This window comes from Falco naumanni, chromosome 13 (assembly GCF_017639655.2).
Source record: "Falco naumanni isolate bFalNau1 chromosome 13, bFalNau1.pat, whole genome shotgun sequence".
Taxonomy (NCBI): Eukaryota; Metazoa; Chordata; class Aves; order Falconiformes; family Falconidae; genus Falco; species Falco naumanni.
This window is the reverse complement of record NC_054066.1, coordinates 25,410,800-25,434,075: the sequence shown is the minus strand read 5'-3', so window position 1 is coordinate 25,434,075 and position 23,276 is coordinate 25,410,800. Positions and strand designations below refer to the sequence as shown.

At 40.6% G+C, this 23,276-nt stretch overlaps 1 protein-coding gene across 1 annotated transcript; it reads left to right on the top strand.

The window, feature by feature from the left end:
* Positions 1-5,358: 5,358 nt before the first annotated feature.
* LOC121096946 lies at positions 5,359-12,047 on the top strand. Its single transcript, XM_040613598.1, has 7 exons — positions 5,359-5,369; positions 5,609-5,690; positions 6,706-6,799; positions 7,833-7,951; positions 8,857-8,999; positions 9,689-9,886; positions 11,834-12,047. The coding sequence occupies exons 1-7, from the start codon at positions 5,359-5,361 to the stop codon at positions 11,943-11,945; spliced, it is 759 nt and encodes a 252-aa protein (XP_040469532.1). The 3' UTR covers positions 11,946-12,047.
* The last annotated feature ends 11,229 nt before the right edge of the window (positions 12,048-23,276 follow it).

The following is a 23,276-nucleotide window of genomic DNA, read 5'->3' as shown; positions in this document are numbered from 1 at the left end:
TCCAAAGTTCTTGGATAAATTAATAAGGCATTTAACAGCTATTAATGAAGCAGAGAATCTCTTATGCAAAGAAAAAATAAACTTCAAGTGGGCAAAACTGTGAAAGCAATTCCGAAAAGTGAAGTCGCTGGAGTCAGCACACCAGGATTCATCTGGATGATCATGTATCTTGCTACAGGTATCACCAGCCTATCTTTAGCCACCTTCTGGAAAGACAGTTCATTGATACGAGCTAGATCAGCACAGGAATTTGTTTGATGTGCTTAAGAGATTGGTAACAATAGCTCCTAACGTGACTGGACTGCGTTGCGAGGTGACAGTGTTTCCTTGGAGACAGTGAATCCATACAGCCCCAGCCAGGATCCTTGCGGGTTACCTCTCTTCAGAGGATGTAGAACTACCTCTCTATGCAGGGGCAAAGATGGGAAGATAAGCTTTGACTGTAGACAAATAGCCTTATGCAAGATGTGAGGATTTTATGCAACAGCAAGACATGTCTGAAAGGTAGGAGGGTGAAAGAAGAGAAGTAACTGTAGTCATTGCACAGCTGGCTTGACATGCTTTGACAACAAAGATAGTGTTACAGGATTGAGTATCTTTTTAAAATGTGCCAACCTGTATTGCTGATGGAGATTGTTGTGTAGTGAAAACAAAAAGAAAAATGTTTTTTCTCTTGGTGTCATTGGCTGATTACTGAAAGACAGAAGGTGTCTCAACAAAACTGTATGATTTGTTGTAAAAATGCATGAAAGGCACATTGATTGAGATGTGGAATTTGTATCCTTTCAAGTTAGATCCATGAAGAGCTGCATGGGATGTTAGTTAATGTGCTAGGAATGTATAATTATGGTGATAAGACCTAATTATGTTAATTATGTCTTTTTGGGGAGCAATTTTATGATGCATAAAGCAAGATAATTGATGATACAGCTAACAGCAAGGATGAATTGTAACCATAACTTACAGGTGTGTTTGTCAGCAAATTATGCTCAAAAGAACTGCTTCAAAATGTTGCATAATGTCTCATAATACTCCTATAAAAAAATAATTGAAAGGTAATAGAGCATGGAAACACTATGTCCAAGTCCTCTACTATTCTAAGTTCAGAGAGTTCTCATAACAAATGTTTGCATACAACCAACAGCTGCTACATAGCAGTAAATTATGTGCATTTTGAACAAAGCGCAGCCTGAATTCTGAGTATGCTATCTTTTAAATACCTACACAAATTGTGTTTGTAAGTTAACCCTGCAGTTCATTGTTGTTGATCAGCTTTGGCATGTGCAATTGACTGAGACAACATAAATAACTGGGGGTTTGTAATGTGCAAGCAAACAGCTATTTGTGCAAGTGATTTGGACAGATCCGTAAGCAGCTCTCTTAGAGCCTGTGCAAACTCAGCAGCTCTGACCTAGATCTAAGAACTCTTTGCTTTGGGAGGATTGATCACCCTTTTCTTTGTTTTTTGGTTTTGTTGGATTTTTGTTTTTTCTTAAAGATGATCTTAAAATACGCTAGATTTGGTTCTTTTCCTTTAGACTGGTCCATGTTTTTCACTTCATAGTAGCAGGACTGAAGGAGCTTGGAGCACCTTGCTGTTCAATAGCAATCTGACCAGACTTTCCTGGGGATCAGCTACACAGGAGCACAGGCCTTTCCATCGTACATGTTCTGTGATTTGGTGGGATGTGAAGCTGTAGTAAGCACCACAGGAGTTCTGACTTTGAATATGTGAAGAGGTGGTATAAATAGCCCTACTACTTGTTCCCAAATCTTTTATCAAGGGCGTTTCAGATCTACGGGGAAAGCAGCCATGGTTCATTGAAAGCTAAGCATGCTCAAGGCTGCTGATTCATGAAAAACAGCTCGGAATAAGAGTACTGGAGGCTAGACCAGACCCCAAAACTGCTCAAAATACTGGGACAAACGCCTTTCAAATCCTGCTTGCAAGGGTTTGCTTATAACCTGCTTTAACTTTAATCCTCTTCCACCAAGCTTTCCATTTGCCATTTGCTGTGAGGCAAAGCTGAACCTGTGCTGGAGAGTCGAAGATGTTTGTTTTTCAGGGCTGCTGGTTATAGTAGGAGAGAGGAGTCTTTTGACTGACAGTCTTTGTTTAACAGTCAAATATCTAAAACAATACACAGGAGGAATGTTTTTCACTCAGAATATCTTTCACTGGTGTAGTTTCAGAAGTAGCTCAACTATAGCTCTTCAAAGTATTTCATGGGCTTTTAATATATTCTACACCGAAAGTCAGCTGGACTCAAATGTACTTGCACTGCAGTTAGGAAATGTACAGCATTTTGTTGCCTATGAAAATTTTGCCAAGATGTTGGTGGGAGGAGAAGCAGACCCATTTCACGGACACACAACTGACTGACATCTTGATAAAGTGTGACTTTTATCAGTGAACTCTGTAGGAGTGTATGATTTTCCAAGATACGGCCTAATATCTCATAAATCATGTTTTGAAAAATGCAGTAGCTGTTCTGTACTCGTTCCTTCCAGTTTACAAAATATGTCAGCTGCTTAATTCCCCACTGGGGCTTCCACTGAGGAAAATGCATGAAATACACTGGGTTAGTCAGGAGCCTTTCGCTTACCCCCGCAGTCTGTGCTGCCTCTATTCAGCTCATATGCAGCAGCTCTAGATTTCAAGGCGCTAGCCAAGAATTGCTTTGTACAATTTCTTCTTAAGTTCATTTAATTATTTAGATGAAATGGCTATTTTCTATATTTCAATGATGCTACATGGAATAGAATGATTTCCCTGAGCTTTTTTGATGTGATCAGAAATCGTCCTGTTTCAAAGCACACTTTAGGCAGTGGAATCCTAAGTGGAATCCTCCTCTTAAAACTTCAGATGCCCTTAAGTTGAGTCCACCCTCAGGAAAGCCTGTGGGCTCCCCGTGTAGGCAGTGTGGACTGCAGTTAACTCCAGCTGAAAATAATAGGCATCGAGGCTGGGTTGAGTCTCTACTGGCTGTAGAGAATGCCAAGAAAATTTGCTAGGTCCGGCTTCCCAGCTAGGTGGGAGAAATCCTACTTTAGATGGGGGGGTTAGATGTTTAATGTTCATTTGAGTATTCTGAAATTTTGTACGTGCATTTGATATCAGTGGCAAAGCTGTGGCTATGATACAAACAACTAGACTTGAGGGCCAGCCTCAGAAATCAGAAGTTGGTCACACACAAGATTTTTGCCCCTTACCATTTTACGTTTTCTTTCCAAACCTCTTTCTTAAAATATAGTCAAGTATCTCCACTGAGCAGACATCATAGGTATGCTCCCCCACCCCAAAAAGAGAGAGAATGGAGGAATGGAATTGCCACAGAGGGTTTCCATTAGTGAAATTAATTCCTCTCTCATAAGAATTTAAGTCTATGATTTATGATAACCACCGATTTCTCACTGCAGGCAAAGTGAGAGGAAATGACTCAGCCTGGACAGACGTCATGAATCTAATTTTTTTCCCCTTAATGCTTGATATAATCTAGTGTGCTGCTCCCAGAGGTGTCATTGGAGATTCATATCCAGCCAAAGGGCCTCACAATCAAGGCAGAAAATTTTGTTACTTTCACGTATTGTGTGATCTGTAATTGTTTGGAATTGCATCCTGCCTCGTTCATTGCCATAGCTTTTGCATCAATTTTGCAGCGAAATAGTAAGGAAAACAAAGCAAGGGAGAGAAAAGTGGTGTTGAGCTTGCTCCTTCAGAAAAATCTGTGACATAATGTTAGGGTCCAGCTGGTGCTTATTAAACTCGGGCAGTTTAGAGATGAAAAATTCTTCCTTCTGTCACTCTTTCCAACAGAAATCTCACTACCCACCTGATTGGAGAAGCCTTATCTATCACATATTGATTCTGGAACTGTATGTTTTATTTTCTATCACCAATACAGAATTTTGTGAGTGGGTTTCTGTCAAAAGAGGAGACTAGATATCATGTTAAATGGTTCAGCTAAAATGTTTGATCCCATATTTCAAGGGACTAGGAGTGTATGTATTCATGTCTTAGCAGAGGAGGTAGTATCTAGCTGAGAGGAAGGTAGGCTTTGAAAAGTCTTGCAGTTGTAAGCAGTCATTTGAATACATCCTGATGAGTTGTTTCCAAAAGTGAGAAGAATAACGGGGTTTTTTTTAATATAAAAGAATTTTTACATATTTCTCTGATATGACCTCATTTAACATACAAAGAAGCAGAAGCAAAACAAATACCAAGATAGGGCTAAGCAAGAGTTCCCAGAGGTGGGTTTTTTTCCATTTTTTCTTTGTATTGGCCAAATGTAAATCCTCTTTTCACAGAGTTGCTGTGTGTGTGAATGTCTACTGATCTGTAGCAGCACACACATGAAAAAATGGTCTGTTTGCCTCAAGATAACCTCTAAAAATACCTAAGTAAATGTTATTTTCAAAAATGCTGAGCTTTCTCAGCTTCCCTTAAATTACCTATGGTTTGTTGTGGCTGGTTTGATCCCATTAAAAAAAACCCCAAACATAAAGCATGAAGGGAGGAGTAGTTCCCTATGTTAATACTGCTCTGTGTAGTCTGTGTGCACTTTCAGACAAAAGCTAGGAAAGATGTAATAATGGGGTTTGCTGGTGCTTAAAAGAGGCAAGGCAATCTTTTTAAGGTCAACAGTATATGTCTCTTCATGATTATTTGCCAATAATCTGTAATTGTACGTTTTAACTGATGTTCTATTTAGCTTGTCAGTTACACTCAACATGAAACTTTCATTACCATCCTCACTAGACCATTTTAAAAATGCATTTTTATTCTCCGTTTCTGCTCCTGACTATAATTGTTTTAATGATGCTTACTGACAGCTGATATTTTCTGGCAAGCTCTCACCAAGCTTATACAGTGAAAGTTAAATTATAGTTCTGTGTGCGCATACTTACTAAATTAAAAAAAAAAAAAACTATTCCTTGGTAAATTTCTAAATTGCAGCTGTCAATCTGCAAATTATTCAATCTCTCTGATGCACAATTGAAGAAATAGCATCATTTGGGGTATATAAAATATACTTTTGAAGGTGTTCTTAGGCAATGCAGTAGCAAAGCACACATGCACGTGAATTCAAGGCTCTATTGAACAAAGTTTAGCTTTTCTCTGGAGCCTTGATATTCTACTAAAACATACTCAAGGGATTAAAATAGATATGCAATTGAAGTATCTTTTCATACGACCTGGACCCATAAAAGCAGGGCTATACAGGATAGAAAGGGACATATGCTATTGAACAAGTTCAGTTCTTCATTTTCTCCAAAACTGTTTTTCTAACAAACTGCCAGTAAGTTCCCCTTTCTAACATGTGGACATATCTGTGAAAGGCTTGCAAGTGTAAGCAAATGGTGCTGAGGTGAGACGTCCCACTAAGGGACTAGAGGGGATTACCTATGATTTGACTGCAGGATCATGTGGCTTGTTGTCTGGTGTTAAGTCCTACCCCTTGCTACCCTGTATTTTCTGTTGTTATAGTTTGCATTTCTCTGAACAGAATTGATTACTGGTTTAACATCTCCTCTCTAGTTCCTCAGGTCTGACTACAAGCAATCAAAATTTCTGTAAATCCTATTCATCCTGCTGCTCCTTCCTAAGTGATGCACACACTGTTCCACTGGTTTTATCACAAAACAGCGGAATCATCAGGCAGAACTGTGGTTCTGGGCTACCTTCCCCAGTAAGTGTTTGGCTTACCAGTCTGATTACAGGTTTATAAAAGAGAGACACTGACAAAGAGTAACTAAGGCAGAAATCTCCTCCTCAGCTTTGAAGCTGATAGTTTTCCCTCCTTTTATCTTCCAAAGCTAGGTCAGATTATAAATAAGATTATATGATACGGTGTCAGCAGTGGCAAGGGATTTGACTCAGCCTTTGAGCACCATGCACTGAACTGGGTGCAAAGGGTAAGTATATAGTAAGTTCTGAAAAGGCTGTGTGTAAGGTATGAAAGGTGACAATACAGATATCCTGCAAGAAGATCCCTCTCCAATATTTGAGCCAATTCATAGAAGTAAACCAGAATGGGCTTTGGTAAACTACACCTACACTGCGAATTCCCACAGCATTTACCAGCTCCTGGATGTGGCTCTCACTGGAAGGTGCAGAGTCAGAGGTGCATGCTCTAACTCTCCTCACCTCTCAACTCCATCATCATGGTTTCCAGTGCAAGAAATACTGGAAGTTCAAGCAGATGTCAAGCTGCATTGCACCGAGGTGTTCCCCCACTGTAGGCAATCACGGTGCCGTGTCTGTTGGGCATGACTCCAACCACACCTGCTCTACACACTACAGGCAGCGTTAGAGACTTTGTTCCTTGCGCACTCCTGGGAAACTGATGGCCAGGAGGTTATAGAACATGTTTTAGTGGAAAAGCAAAATGGACAGAAACCTCATATTCTCAAATGCAGTGGCAGCTTTTCTGTATTTAGGTTTAGTGCCTCACTTCTGCTCAGGATAAATTGTATGTAAGCTTGTCCAGGAATGTGTTTACATGCATATGCATACACAAATGCATGCTGTTTTATCCTTGCTTCCATACATAATTTTGCTATTCAGCAGATGGTATTAAGGCAGAAGACATTGTAAACATGTATGAATATTATTTTTACCACAGTAAGGCAAGAAATATGAGAAAATACAATGCCAGAAACTGAAAAACTCAAATGTTTCCACTTTACCGTGCCTTTTTTAAGCTTCCTTCTGATTCCTTCAAGTATCTCGGCTGGTGTGACATAGAAGAACATGAGGTTCAAGGAAATCAGCTCCATTGTCCCCGAGTGAGAGAAGGTAAAGATCATAAAGACATATTCACATTTAAGCCTTAACTCTATCTACTCAAACATTATATCCTTAAATATTACGAGCTTAAATCATGGGGTTTGGTATTGTTTTGAAAAGGGGCAGGATTCTATCCCATATTGTACATGCTTACTTTTTTTAACCACCAGGAAAATACCCTTCATAATTTTGAAAATGGGGGAAAAAGCCAAAAGTACAATTTGTGAATTTTTAGGAGTAACATGGTGTTGATTACTTTTCTGAAAAGTTCATTAATACTTAATTACTGTTCAGAATACAATAGCCATATGCCAAACAAGAAACTGAGTGTGAAATCCAGTCCTGCAAACAGTGGCACATGTGTTTTATTTTAAGACTCAGTTGGTCCAATTACAATCTGGAGACACACTCAAAAATACAGAATGAAAGGTGGATTTCAAAATCCAGTGTTTGCATCTTTGGGACTAAGCAGTGGAAAAAATCCACACTGTCCTTGCTTTAGTTAGAAATTTAAAGATGTCCATAGTTCTGAGAATTTCAGTAGGCTTTAAACTTTGTCTTCAGCGTGTGTCATTTGTAATTCAATTGAGGGTTTGAGTATGGCCATTGATCCCAGTTGCATTTGTTGTCAGTGATCTGAAAGTTACAAACATATCCCTTTCTCAGGATAATTAAAGGATAAGTACATAACTGTTACATAAACTTATAGCATGTGAAAGAATATATAGAAATGGTATTTTAGAATTCATATGCTTATGCTCGACTGTTTAGAAAAACCTTTTATTCTGAGCTGTAGAAGAAATGTCTTTTACTAACCACATCATCACGACCTTAGGTTGCTTGCTGAATTATGAACCCAGAAATGATAGAAAAATCTTCACATTAGTTTACATCTTAGAAGCCTGGAAACCTACACACCTATAATATTATATATACTTCTTCATTTCAGGTATCTTCCCAGACATATAGATAATATTTCAGCAAGCAACTAAATGCCAGTTCCATATCACATCCATTATTGTAAATCTTTTTTTCTGACTAGGGCCCTCAGAAGAAGAGCTATTTTTCAGAGGAGAAGAACATACTTTGAAAAAAAGAAAACAAGTAACTGACACAGAGAAGTGGCAAAAGAAACTGCAAGAGAACTGGGAAAACTGTGCTGTAAAACTTTCTCATCAATATTTTGTACTGCAGTAGTAAATAAGCCAAATAATAATGTGTTGGCTGCTTGTCGCATTTAGCAGGTTTAAAGCTCCAGTTGGCCCCGTGACATTGTAAAACAGAAGGTTTTTTCTAGCTGGAAGAAACGCTGGAATATACTATTACTTAGGTTATGACCCAAAAGAATGAAAAAAAAAAGAATGTTTTTACAGGGCTTCATTTGCGCTGGGGCATATGCAAACTAGTGACATTCTTTGCCTGCTTAGTGCCTTCCTCAAAAATTGATGATAAATGAATGCTTAGAGAATGGACCAGTTTCATTTCAGCTCTTTCACTCTCTCCTCATACCAGCCTGTGCAGCTCTTTTGGCTGGAGGTACTACATTATTGATGGTTTCGATCAGCAGTAAGTTACGACCTCCCTAAGATCACGGAGGAAGCCAGGTAGTAACTTCATCTAACACTGAGATCCTGTTCTCTGGATCACGCCTCTCCCTATGCATAAACATATGATACCGACTGGGGAATATTGATAGCTGGCTGCTGCCCAGCACTTTTTTTCCAGAGAAGTTTAGAAACCAAACCAATAAGCCACAATCACTTAGTGCTGTTTTCTCCACCCGGAGCACGCACACTGGCATCCCCACTCAAAGAGGGAAGAGGGTCTGGACAGTAAGATTCATATGCTTAAGTGGTGGTTTCTTTCTTCTTTACTTTCAAAGAATTATGCAGTGCATCACTAAGATTCTAGTGTGAATTTGGCAAATGGAACTACCATATTGTTATAAAAGCAGCATGATAAAATAGAACCAATTCTGACACTGAAGATATTTAATGATAAAGTTATTAGAAAGCAAAAAAAAAAAAAAAAAGTAAGTGATTGATCTTATTTTTTTCCTTTCCCAGGAGTTGAACCTTTCATTTCAGGACCTGGGTGACCATTATCAGGTGGAAAAATTCAAAAGGACTCTTCAAAGATTAATTCGGGTAGAAAAACTTTGGTTGGTGGACAATTCTTTGACAGACCTAAGTGCCATAAGGTTGCCAAGGTAGGCAAAATGTCTTGTTTCTATTTTTATGCAATATAATATCATAGAAATCGAAATTATTATTTACTTAAGTAATAGCTAGAGCAGACTCTTAAGAACTGCAAAAATGTAATATTTTGGGGGGTTATTATGTTGAGAATCCATCACTATATTGCTATTCTGAGTTTATGTCATCCCCAAGTTGAAAATATTCCGCAAGGCCACGTGATGTCCCCTCTATTCCTGGTGCATAATTAATGAGCCTCATCATGTTAAGTGAATTTGTGCTGAAATGGAAAGTTATTGAACACTGAAGGAATCTGTGTGAAGAGGTGGTAGAACATAAACCAAGTGCGACCATAACAACTATATTTTTATAATCCATCTATTGCTACTATGTTGTCATTTGTCTAGGTATATAGAAAGTTGTAATCTTGAGAACAGGAATAACGCTGTATCCGTTGTACAATATAATCCAAGCTGACAGTATAAAATGTAGAGATCTGATCTTGCAGTCCATGGGTAGGCAAAAACAGCACAAATGTAAAACCAGTGTGAAAGCAGGTCTTGAGGAATCAAATTCTTATATCTCATTGGAAGCCCTAAGTTGCCATGACTTTGATTACGTGAAGAGCCATCCCTGTGTTGGTTTACAAGGTATATACTATTACAGATGTGATCAGTGATGTCCTATGCTTTGTACTTTACAGATGCAGAGAACTAAATGTCAATAAAAACCACTTTACATCCTTCAAACAGCTGCCAAAGGTACCTCAGATTCAGCACTTATCACTTGCTGAAAATAACATCATGACACTAAGTGGACTAACAGACTTCAGACACACTCCACTGGAATCCCTTATACTCAAGAGGAATCCTTGTGAATTTCAAGAGGGATATAGACAATGGTAAGTCTTACCATCTCATAGCCAACAAAATTTGATCAACATGAAGAAATGTTTGTGAGAGAGTTCAAAAGGAATAGGTTCTCAAATACAGCAAGCTCTCCCAAGCAATCTTTTTATATTCACATAGTCTCAACTATGGTAAATACTCCAGCAACATGGGGTAGTGAGCCAGTATCTGACAATAGCCACAAAATATTCACAAACTGTTTAGGAGGTTTTCTGATCTCATGACTGGCAGTTCTTGAACTGAACTAAGTCCGTGGATCCAGTTTAGAGACAGAGCAGATAAATTAGATTCTCTTTTATTAATAGAAACTACCTATTACTCAAGCTCTCTTCAGTCTCCTTGCATCCCTCATCTCTTCCAAAGGAAGTCTAAATTGCATTACATGGCAGAGATGGAATCAGAAGGATGTGTTGAAAGATGGGAGCTAAAGCAAGAGAAAATGAAGTTACCTTCATTTGATGTTTTCTGGACTCTGCTCTCTGTGGCAGCGCTGTGAAAGCTGCACTGGTTGAGTCCCCACTCGGGGTAGGTATATGTTGCAGGCAATGCAGTGTAGTGTAGACTTGACAGAGCTGCCTTGGACATTGGAAAAAAAAAATCAAATCCGAGAGAGAGTAGAAAATTCAGGGGAAGATAATTCATTCTAAGTCTCACGCATGTTTTGACACTCACACTCCTATTCCATTCTTCCCCTGTTGCTTTGACTCCAAAACCCTGTTGCCAGGAAAAAAAAAATAATGCACACAGGTCAGAAAGGAGGACAAAGTGTGTTCCTTCTGAACTCCAGAAATCTGCGTGCTTGCATGTTTTCCCTGGCTACAGAGAGTCATGTCAGCCATCTACAGAAGGCATTGTTGATATTTTTGAGATAAACTTTACAGCATGTGTCTCAGGAGTCATCTCTTCCTGGAAGGAGAAATAAAAAGAAGTTTAAAAGAAAATGTTAAATGAAAACCTCTCTGGGTTTCCAGTATGGTTTTTCCTTCAGTCTAATAGGCATCCCTATGACAGTGTGATGGCAATGCTTGTGCTTTCCAAAGGTAGATGGGCAGGTATCAAGTTGAAATTTAAAAAGAAAATTAAAAATGATGAATCTCACATTTTATTTTCACATTAAAAGGTCCAGGAGAACAATAGATGAAAGGCAATTTTAAACAATTACTAATTATGTTTCTGCTCCAAATCTTACCAGTTCTTAAGGCAATTGAATATTGATATTACACTGGTATTACTTTCACTGCCCAGGTTGGAAGACAGAATGAATCATTTGCAAGCACAGATAAACCCGAGTTAGATGCTGAGATTGAGCACTGGAGTCCACACTCACCTCAGAAGGCACAGAAGCAAACACCGCAGCATGTGGTTTAACACCCTGTGCGATGCTTGTGGAGGGGCTGGGGCTCTACCAAACTCTTCCGAGGAACAAAACAGCAGTCTTCATGGCTGAGGTTAGAGGTAGTGATGTGCTTTTTAAAAGGGACAGCGGATTAGGAGGTAGAGCCATTCATCTTGCTTTGGCATCATGCTCACAAAACAGGGACTTCTTTGGGAGAAACAGAAGTGCAAAAAGGTTTGCAGAGAGACCAGTTTCCCTGTCACAGAAGGGTAAAACTTGAGTTGCGCTTCTTGCAATCTGCATCTTTTCTTTTCAGCAGTCTAGGAAATTCAGTCTCGGCTAACAGTGTGTCCTCTTTTGCATTAGACTGGTTTGGTTCTACTCCAAACCAAATGTGTGGTGCTTTACTGAGTCTGAGGATATAAAACTTGTGCAACGGAGTGAAACCTGATTTTTTTTAATTAGCTCTTTATTAGATAAATTCTGCAAGAAATGTCAAATATGTTTGAATCTACTGTTTGTTTTTTATCAGTGTCTATTTTGTTCTCAACATTTCCCAAGATTATGTATCTCAATTTCTATTTTTCTTTTGTCTCTTTTTAAGTGTATTCTCCAGTTTGCCAAATCTGAAAATGCTGGATGGTATCCCAAAACTGCCAGAGGACTGTTCACCCCGAGTTACCAGGTTTTTTTTCAAAATCTGTACTATACTCTAGCACTGTATTTTTGTAGGATCACAACCATGCTAGAACCACCTCACTTAAAAGAACAAGAAATCCTGTGTACGGAAGTTACTGTTTCTTTGTGATCAAAGAGATAATGAGGCAGAAATATGATTTTTTGAATGTGTTTGTGGTACCACAGACTTGAATTAAGTATGGATAAATTATATGTAAATAAGACATAATATGTATACTGAGTGTCATGAGTTTAGTGTATTAAAAATATTGGGTGAATTTCTTGTCCAGGAACTCTGTGTAGACAAAACTTTGCAGTTATTGACTCCAATTGCATTTACTTAAAGTATGTCCAAGTTCAGACCACATGCTCATGGTGGGAAATGGTACAGGGATTAACATCCAGGCTGAGGTGAAAAGGGAAAAAATATCAGCAATTGAATAAAAGAACATGCTGTGCAGTTTCTCTCTTTATGTCCTACCAATGTCATAGTGCTCTTTAATGTGCTTTCTAGATGGGAAGGGCAGAGCCACCCCAATCATTTTATCCTTAAAAATTAAAAATAAATGCAAAAAAGTCCTTGCTTGGGAGTCTGGCGTGGCTAGAGAGCACTGGGGAGGTAAATCATGAAAAAGGAAAGAAGTCTTTTGACTCATTGCTGGCATTGCTTAGGAATGCCTTGTTGCTTAACCGAGGTTCCTCAAACCAAAGCCACAATGAGGGAAAAGAACTGTGGAAGCTGAAAAGGAACTTGTAAGGGCTCCCCAGGATATCTGAATGCAATTATCTTTGAGAGGTAGCTGTCCTTGTCTTTGATTCATTTGCTGTTCAATTTTAGTTGTTGTTTTTTTTTTTTCTAGGCAGCTCATGCTGGCACACAAATAGCTGTGCCACTAATGGTTCAGGAAAAGAATGACAGAGTCCTGGAAAATGAAGACAATTAACAGAATTGCCTAATTCCAGAGACAGTCAATAAATTCTCTGCTGTGTATTGGCTGCAGGCGCGGTTTGGTTCAGTTACACGGGAAGGAGTAATGACTGCTCAGCCCTGTGGAGCTCTGCAGTGACTTATCAGCAGAAAGGTCGCAGCAGCTCTGTATAATGTGTGTTGGATCTGGGCAAGAGGAATGACCAGCTTGGAGAGTTTTCAGGCTCTCCCTTAAGACTGTCCTACCTCTCCCCACAGCCTAGCAGTCGAAACAGTTGATCAAGATGTTGTGTGAAGCATATCGCAAGAGTTTGAATGTACAACAGTATCTAGTTCGAAGTATTTTCTGCAGCAGTGAAAGGAAAGAGGCAGTGGACCACTGCAAAGAGGTGTCAGGAGGGCTCAGACTCAGGAAATATTCTTGCAATTCACAGAAGCGGGCCAGTTCCTTCCCAGTATTTACATGCTGACAGGATCTGATAACTCAACCCAGTCAGTGTAGCCCACCCCAGCAGTAAGAACATACTGCAGAATCAAGAAGCTACAGTTCCACAATACACGGCATCAAGCTTTTACAGTTTCAGGGAGAGATGATACAGTTTACACAGAAACAGCAAGGCAACCAGAGCTTTGAAACAGGAAAAGCAGAACATTGTGTGCTGCACAGTGTGGCAAACTGGTCCAGAAGAACAGGAATTTTTCACAGGGGGAGGATAAGAACAGAAAACAGGAAAGCTTTCTGAGGAGTGAAGCTAGCAGTCTACATCAGATTTAGAAATTAATCCAGATATAGTATAATAGAGTAATTGGCATTAAAACCCCACTGTTGTGTTTGGGTTTGGGAAAGGGTAAAAACAAAGGATGAAATATATTCTTCTCAACTGAGGATGTATGTGAAAAGATACCATCTCCTCAGAAGCAAGGCAGGGAGCTAAAGCAGCGAGAAAAGAGAGCCTGAAGGACCACCGTTAGTGACCCAGCCAGAGACAGACAGCAGAGAGCAGCTGAACCCTGACTGCGGTGAGGCCGTGCGTCTGGAGGGGAAAGGGGGAGTCTTTTTCCCAAGGTGTAAGACACTAAGGAGCACTCAATTCGGCGATGTTCCAACCACAGCAAATAGCACTTGAGGACTAGGCTGTCTTCCCAGAATTCGGCATTAGAAAGTGAGACTGAGATGGGAAATTGCTCCAGTCCCGTGGGTAGACATCTCACTTACAAGCTCCTAGTGAAGTTACCACCCGCTTCTTGCACATGCAATTAAGAGCGGGTCAAGTCTCTCCTGGGAACATGCTCAGAGGCTTTGCTCTTTAGACCCGAGTCCTGGGTCAGTCACAAGAAATTGGCACAGACAGTGATTTATTCTTTCCGGACAGGAAGTTGGTTCTACTCCCATTATTTTTCCTTTCATTATTTTAATGCTCTGGCTTTGGAATTCCAGAGAAATACAAGGTAATCTCTGGGGAGCCATACTGATTTTATTTAAAGTGTATCCAGGAACAAGAATGTAATGGTGGTACTTGAGTCACTTTGCTGCAAAGAGATTTAAATGAGATCACAGAACCATAGACTGATTTGGGTTGGAAGGGACCTTAAAGTTCATCCAATTGCAGCCCCCTGCCATGGGCAGGGCCACCTCCCCCCAGCCCAGGTTGCCCCCAGCCCCGTCCAGCCTGGCCTTGAGCCCTGCCAGGGACGGGGCACCCACAGCTGCTCTGGGCAGCCTGGGCCAGCGCCTCCCACCCTCACAGCAAAGAATTTCTTCCCAATATCTAATTTAAATGTACCCCCTTTCAGTTTAAAACCACTCTCCCTTGTCCTATCAAAAAGCATTTATGTTCCAGCTGGTTGAGTGGACAACAGCTGTAAGACCGAGGAAGCACACTGGATACATTGCAACATTACCAGTCAACTAGAAACCCCAGCAGCAAGAACCTTTTGAAAATGACCTCAAGTTCATGCCAAGCCAGGGGTAAATTAATATACATTTTGGGTTCTAAATTAGATTATTACTATCTGATTTTCTTTCCTACCAAACTTACACTCAGCTTCACTCAAGAAAAAACGGGCCTGCAGCAAATTACTCTTGAGTTTTACTCCTTCTTTTCCACATTTACATTATGGAGCGGACTAATCTAAACCTAATCCATGATTTCAAGAAAATCTGAAATGAATGGAACAAAAGTAGAGCCTTTATTTTGCTAGAACTTTTGAGATTTCATCTGTTGTGATTGCACTCTGAAATCTGAAATAATAGCTACCACCTGTGAACTCAGTATCAAGGTATCATGAAATCAATTTCCAGTTATTCACAAAGATTCCTTCAAACCTGAAATTTCATGAAAATTTAGCAAAGTGTTCCCAAAGTCTTGCCTGACATCATGGGACAGGCCCAGAGCTGATAGACCTCAGAACTCTGTTCCCAAGTCTTGTTTTAACTGTCTCTTCCTTTCTCATTGTGTCTAAATCTCTCAGTATAAAATAAAACGTGAGCAATATCCAATCAAGAGACAGATTCCATAAATGAAGAGAGAGAAAACAAGATTTTTCATTTGATCTATTTATTATGATCCTAGGAATTCCAGAGCAGGGTTTAAAAAATCTGTATTACAGTACCTGGATGATGCAAGCAAAGAAAGTTGTAACAGAAGAGAAAACTACTGATGAGCATTTCAAAGACCATTTGCTCATATACACACTAACCTTGTAGAACATGAAGCACAAACACCCTATGTTCATAGTGGTCCAAATTATTTAAATCACTCTGGAAATAAGGATTTTGAGCCAATATCCTTCTCTAGGACCATACATTGCAGCAGCACCAGTATTAGCTGTGAATACAGTGAAGAAGCAAGCAGTGGCTTTCATTGCAAAAATGTCTTCTTTCAGTTCCTTACGCTGAGCTTGAGAGGCTGAGAGAGCACGTCAGAGGCAAACACAGAGTTAAGCCTGTAAATGCAAATGCTCACATCCCAAGTTATACACCTATAGGGAGTAAATAAGTTGTCAGTGATTCCCTAGAGTTTAGCCTGGCAGTGCTGGAGCACAGAACAGTTACAAGGACATCGCAAGCGACGTCCTGAGGTCCTTGTCAAGTCCCATGTCACTGTGTCTGTAAAAAATTTGCCTGGCACGTACTTTGAAATATGCTGTGGGAAAGGATGTGGGTGCCGTGGTAGGTCATGGTGCTTGCTGTGTCATCGTAAAGCAGGAAAGAGCTGGCACAGAGCGCTGTGCTCTGGCAGGTTGCTGATGTCTCACTGCACGGCAGGCTGCTTTGGCTGCTGCTGAAGGTGGTCTGGCTCTTCCTCCATGGACCAGCGTGCATGTGTGTGTGGCTGGGAAGGGGGTTAGTTTTCTTTCGTCTGCCCTGGCTTCTGTTCATGGTATTTGTGTATTAGTGATGCCAGGACCGCGGTGCTTTCAGTGCTTGCTTATTCCTGCACCGAACACAAGTGACTGTTGAAGTCCATCCCACGTTAAGTTCAACAGCAAAACTTCCAGTGACTTCAAAGCTGCAGAAGCACAACTTTATTCTTCTGTGTGGAAGGAGGGAAGGAAACTACTCACAAATCGGGGATCAGGTTACCAGAAAGGGCACGATGAGGCTGTTAACCTTTAAGAGGCAGAACACTCTCCTCTTTCCCTGGAGAACCTCTTTTTGAAGATCAGAGTATATTCGTTTAGTTTGCCATTTCCTTCCTGACTGATTAAAATCAAATACCTTCTGGTCTATGCGAGGCAGCTTTCAATCACTGCCGCTTAAGTTTTGCCATTCAATAAAGAAGCTTCAGCATCTTTGATGATTTCCCTGCTATCAGCACTGAAAGAAAAAATCAATTTAGTGAATATACTGACTGATGTTGTGATCTATTTGGATACATGTATGAGACATGCAGAGGCACATTGGTGGGAAACATGCGTGGAAATAAGCTATTAAGATGTCCCAGAGCATTCATTTTTCATTTGTAATCTATCAGCCAAGATACATGTACTTTGGAACTGCCAGGTACCACGTTACGTTAGGTAACTGAAAGCACTGAAGATAAGGAAAGAAGGCCATTGACAACATATGCTTTGGATAAAAGCAGCTAGAAAAATCAACGGAATGACCATAACAGGGACGAGAAAAGCATGGGCAGTAACAAATTGGGAATGACCAGAAAGTTCATGAATAGTCAAGGTACAGGAAACAGCGCAGTCAGCCCTGGGGAATGAAATCCAAGCCAATTTTTTTTTTTCCCCGTTTCATACTGATCGTTTTATTTTTACTATGTGTTAACATATTTCCCATTCCTACTCTACATACAGTCTGTTTTCTTTCGAATAGATTGTTATAATTACTCTTTATGACCTGAGCACTGAACCTGTTTAAGGATGCTCCTATTAAGAGGCATGGATGATGAAGTCAGCTGTTTCTTTGATGCAGTTTTAATTTTCTGTGTAAAATGTACAAAGTTCCATTTTTCTGAACTCAAGGAATATCAAATGAGAGACTGCATGTGTGCTCAGGGCTCCAAGCCCTTTTTCAGCAGTACTTAGCTTTCACCTTTTCTTAGCATTACATATCTTTGAGCTTTACTCTCCTAGGTTTTATCTTGCTTCTGGTTTTTTTGTTAGCTCCATCACACTCTCGTGACTGCAAAGACCTTCACCACGTTGGGCTAATGCTTCCTGTGAGCCTGAGATGCTCACCCAGGGTGTCTCCATTTGCTTGGGCTGCTGCAAGCCTTTCATTGCTTCCCAGACCTAGCTGTTCTCTCCTTGCTCATGCCTCTGGTCCTGCCCTGCAGCTTCACCCAGTTCCACCCTCAGGTCCACCACTGCAGTTGGTATGTTTCGTATCGTGTAGGCAAAACAAAATTGTTGGTGGAGCAAGAAGTGCTGTGGGTGTAAATAAATCAGTCAAACGACATCCATTCTGTACAAGATATCCCTATTTATCTTTAAAAGGCAGAATCCTTCATGAGGACAGATGTCTAAACCAGGGTACATTATAGAGAAATGTGTTCAGCTTGGGGGACATTTGAAATCAGCAGTGTCAAAAAGACAAAGAATAAGGAGTTTAGACCTGCTGCATTTCTTCACTTAGCTTAATGTTTTACCACTGGATCTAACTTGAAGTATTGGCCATCTGTTTTCTTCTGCTTTTTTTTTTTTATTTATTTTTATTGTCTTCCTTTAAACATTACAACAAATACAACTACAAAATCACAGCTTAAGCTCAAAAGGGTAGATGTCTGCCTGGAGAGAAAATGGAACATAGTGTTAATTCTATAGAGGGAAGTGCTTAAAGTGCTTATCATGGCCCATGCCACAAAGATTAGGTAAAAATTTCCCAAGTTTTTTACTGTGACACCATGACAGTCAAGTACTCTGAGCCAAAAACCTCACAGTAACAGAGTGCCTATTATTGTATTCAGCCCCTAATATTTGCCAGCTTGAAGTGCTAGAATAAGTTCAGGACAAATTTCTCGGCAGATATAATCCCATTTATTCTAGTTGAGTTAGTTTATTTACATCACAGATGTCTGCCAGTTATTGAAAAGGCCATAATTAAATGTACCCTGAATGTGCCTTTAAGTTCTGGACCTTCGCATCCCGTTCAGCGCGGTATCTGGGTGCCTGCAGTCATTTGGGTGCTGGATGCAGAATACTGTTAGCACTGCACACCCGAGCACGGGCAGGGCTGCAAGGCAGCAGTTTATATGATGAAAGGTGTCCAAGTTTGAGCATAATTGTGTGGCACTGCAAGGTCCTGCACAGCGTTCTCTGGGGGCTATAACAGCATGTACAGGTCTCTATATCCTTGCCTTAATGAGTATTTCAAGAGAAGAAAAAGGAGCTTTTTAAGCCAACTCTGCTGGAGACTTGATATAAATTACTACAGCTCCAAACCTGCGCTGCTGTGAAGCAGTGCTAGTCCTCCAAGAGCAGATATTTGGGAACTGCAGTCTCAAGAGGGGAGACAGGCCAGTGCCGTGGCAGGTTTTGTGCCTGGGGAGCCTGGTCGGGAAAGGGCTGGCGGGGGGATTTGTGCTGGAGAGAAACCAGCTGGGCTGTGGGGATGCACTGGGGGGCAGATGGCTGAGGACTGCATGGGTTGGGAAGGGAGGACCGAGCCTGGGCAAGGGCTGGAAATGCAATGTTGAACCAAAGCTAAAGAGGCACATTTCAGCAGGGGCTTGACAGGATAATGCCTCGGTGGTCTAGAAGATGTATTGTGGTGCATTCGTTGTGACTGATGCACTCACTGCAGTTATCTTCACGTTTAGAACTATAAACATGGCTGGAAAGGCAATGTCTTCTGGTGTATTTACCAGAGGAAAAAGTCCAGATGAGTCATAAAAGCCCCAGATATCTAAAACATCTACATTCACAGCAAAATATAACGCGACATAATAAATGTATGTGTGCATTTAATGCCAAGAGCCTTCAAAGCAGGTGCAAGCTAGACGGGGCAGTTCATAGTGCACAAGAAGGACCAGGGTTTGGGGATGGTGGGGTTGTTTGCTTTGTAAATGTATGTGAATAGTCACCTCTGGAAGAAGCTAGGTATTTTTAAAATAACTAAAGCGAAAGGTATTACATACGGTATTAGAAGAAAACCAAAATATCTATTTCTGTTTCTAATTACAAACATCTGTGTATAAATGAAAGCCAGTTCTCCCTCTATAGGCATATCTCCTCCATGTGCCTGATTCCTGTGAAAGGCATGAATCCAGTATGGATGCTGTAAGGCCCATCGTTAACTGAGCTGGACTCCTGATGTGCTCATATTCCAGTTGCTACTGGTCTTCCTGTTCCTCCCTCTCCTCCTTCCCCTGCCTGTAAATTAAAAAATACGCTGCCTTCCAGGCCTGGGGCCCATGCAGCTATCTCCAGATATAAGGCAGCCCTCCTACCATGGGACGGGTGTCTGCCAGGCTCTCTGGGAAGCTGAAGACAGAGATCCACAGTCGCATACAAGCAGAACGGATGAAACGTGTATAAATGAAGCCCTGATAAGAAGCATCACCAGCTACAGCCAGAGGACCCAGACGTCTGCGGGCTCTGCCTAACAAGGTAAAACTTGGTGAACTGAACTTTGGAGTCTCCAAAGAAAGAAAAGATGAAGGGCTACGGTGTGTGTGGGGTGGCTGGGAAGGGGGATCACTGAGGCTGAATTTGCTTTGTGTAAGTGCTTGCCCCACAGGACTTGCTGTGATTCGCTCCTCCAGCCTCAGCAGATTTGCTGCAGCCTCAGTTCCAACAGCCTGAGGACAACTAACATCCTGTGAGTGGAAACAAATAAGGAGGCAACATGGGGCTAAACAAGGTAAGCTAATTATTACACACTTCTTCGTAGGCCGTAAAGCTTGGGTTGTTAATTACTGAATGTGACTTTGCTGGAGAAAAGCAGCTGGTAAACAAGTTTCTTGAAAGACGTATATATTGCTGAAGTTAATACTCTCCTTGCATTTATCTACTTGCTAAGAGTACTGTTGGCTTTACAACATGGGACAGCATGCTGGAACACCCTCTGACTGCTGCGCCGTAACTTACAGCTGCATTTCATGCTATGCAGGTGGCACGTCTTTTGTTCTGTCTGCTGTGACTTTAAATCTTTCAGAAGCAGACTGCTGCTGTGTTCCCATTCAATCTCCATGCTTTTTTGTTTCCAAATAGGAAATTACTTTGGAGTGAGTGATTTCTGTGCTTGGGAGGTATGCTGTGGTAAAGAGGTGTGTTTGTGAAGCCATCTACCTGAGGAGACTTGTGCCTCCTGGGAATAACTAATGGAAATCCTTAATGTATGGTACCCGAATGTCTTCTTTCAAAGTGCTGTGAGGACTGGAGTTCCCTTAGGACTGGTCTGAATTCATCCTTCCTTTGCCAGCCTCCTTACGTCATTTTAATTAAGTTGTAATTCATCTCTTCCTTTAAAACAAACTGTTTTGCTAATTCACTTGGAAACGCATCCTTTAATTTGAGATAAGGCAATATGGATGGCGTGCTATTTTCTGTAGAGCCAAGGTGAAGGCTTTCAAAGAAAACAAATAGGGTTTCTCAGATACTTTTAGCTCTTGTCCTTTTCTAGACATAGGTGAAAGGCAAATCTGGCTGTCGCCAGCCGGCATGTGGTTCATTCCTGAAGCATGGGGCTTTGTGACTCCCTTAGCACTAATTTTAGCTACTCGCTATAGAATCTCTTTTTATTCATTTCAGTGTATAATCTTGTTTCAACAGAGCCCATTGACTGGGAGAGAAGGTATTCACAGAATTAGGGGCTTATCTGTTAGATAGAAATCTGTATGAGCACTGAGAATTGTCACAGCAATTAATATTTTCTTGGGTGAAATAATATGACCTGAACTATCCAACAATAAGTACTGTAGAGAGCAGAGCAGCCACCAAACCCTGGCCAATAAACTGCAGTGCAACTGCCAAGAGGTAAAATGAATTAGAAATTTATTTTTTTTCCAGTGGCATGAACTACAGCCAAAAGAGACACAAATTTCACAGGGAAACACTGAACTTTTTGATAATAATAATCAGCTGCGTTCTGCTGCTCTCTCTTCTTTAAGCCATTCTGGGTCTCTTGGTTGCTGAGCTTTTGCTAAAAGTGTAGTCTCTTGTGTCCAGCATGCCTGAAAGAGCCTACCTGAGGTAGCTGGCTTTAGGCCTTAGGCTTAAAGTGCTTTTTTTCCCCTCTTTGTGCTAATTTTTTGGGTTGTGCAAATTATTCCTGAAGGCTTCCTGCAGGCCTCAAAGAATCCTGTTTCATAGGATTCTCAAAAGAATAAAATCCCTTTATGACAGTGATAGTGCTTCTTAAAATTAACTAAATGTTAATTTTAAAGGGCTCTCTTTAGACTCACTAGATGCTGTTTCTGTGCAGAAATATTCAGCTCCCAACAAATACTGTAGAGCTGAGCACATTCAGCTCCTCAAAACACCTCGTGTATCTATTACAAACTGTTTCTGTTGTGCATTGTTTAACCATTTCTTCCTACAAAATTTAAGTTTTCCACCCTAATTTCCACTTCAAATGAAGTCATATCAATATTTCCATTCCTCAGATTGGGTGTGTGTTAGCAAACAACCCCTGTTGCTGCATGTTTGCACTCGTCCTGTAACCAAGCATCTACTTCCCTTGCCAAAGGCATCTGGGTTTGATTGTCTGCTCACAGGTGTATCTTGTTGCTGAAACACATTGTAGTGGTCAGAACCAGGCAACTCGGCGTTCATGCTTGGGATAGAAAGTCTGGGAGGAACATCACATCCCAGGAGAGTTCAGGTTGGAATGGAATCTTCTGGAGGTCATCTGGTCCAGCCTCACCCAGGTAAGGGAAGATCCTGTACCCAAAAGGCTTCTTGGCCCATATTGGTAGCACAGGCTGCTGGGTCTTACAAATAAATGTTAGAGATTCGGTGCCGGTTACATCAGGGATTTCTGTTTTCATACAATCTCGGTTTTGATGAGTGCATCGGAAATAAACTGTACAGAGTGCAGCAGTAAGCTGTGATTGGAGAGCAGTATTTAAGTGGTAATGTCAAAGTAATGATATACTCTATTTTGCTTGGCTGTCAGTTGGCAAGCTGAAGGGGACTGTAGACAACAGGCATTTACCTAGTGTTTTTCCTAGATGTAATAATGTCCAGTATAGCTTTTTCATCTACTCGGCTACCAGTGGGGATCACAATGTGATATGCAGGGAAAAATAGCGCTTGTAATCTGTTTTTGAGGGCTTTTGTCATTAAGTTTTTATTGTATAATGGAGAGTCCAGGCTGCTTTGATATTATGCAATGTCTTAGCTAATTCAGCTATCCATATTTCCTAATCCTTTCACAATGAAGCAAATATTTTTACCTTTCTTTAAAGTAGGATTTCTGATATCTTTCAACACAAAGCAAAGCTAAACCAAAAATATTTCTTGTAAAATTAAATTGAATGAGGTAATACTGAGAAGGCATTTCAAAGACAGTGAAGCCTATACAGAAAGGTAACTCTAGCCAGCAACTGCTGCCTGCAAGAATGGTTTTAAAGTATTTCCACGTTTTTCATGCTCTTCTCTTTGACCTTTAGTTCAAGGCCATCTGTACTGAGCAGCTGACTTTTCTCAGTCCCATGAGTAGCTATTGAAGATAGGCTTCAGGATACATAATGAGGAATAAAACCTATTGGAAGGTGGTTTTTTGTTTTTTAAATTTTTCTCCTCACAAATAAAGTTTGATAAAGCTAATTTAGCCCTTGAAGGAATGAGTCTATTAGCCCTTTGATAGCTAATTTAATTCCTGATAATTTATTGTGCTGTACGATTTGGGGAAAACAGATTCAGAATGCCTTTTGGAGGGTAATAAGAAATCATTATCAGGAGAAAAAAACCAACAAAACAACACTGTGGAAAAGGAAAATAGTTGAACGATTAGGCAGAGAGAGATGGAAGCGCTAGCCTGACA

Excerpts from the sequence above, each read along its gene's own strand:
- LOC121096946 (XM_040613598.1), top strand. Across the intron at positions 5,691-6,705 it reads GTTCTGGGCTACCTTCCCCA|CTTCCTTCTGATTCCTTCAA; the intron begins GTAAGTGTTTGG and ends GCCTTTTTTAAG. Across the intron at positions 6,800-7,832 it reads TTGTCCCCGAGTGAGAGAAG|GGCCCTCAGAAGAAGAGCTA; the intron begins GTAAAGATCATA and ends TTTTCTGACTAG.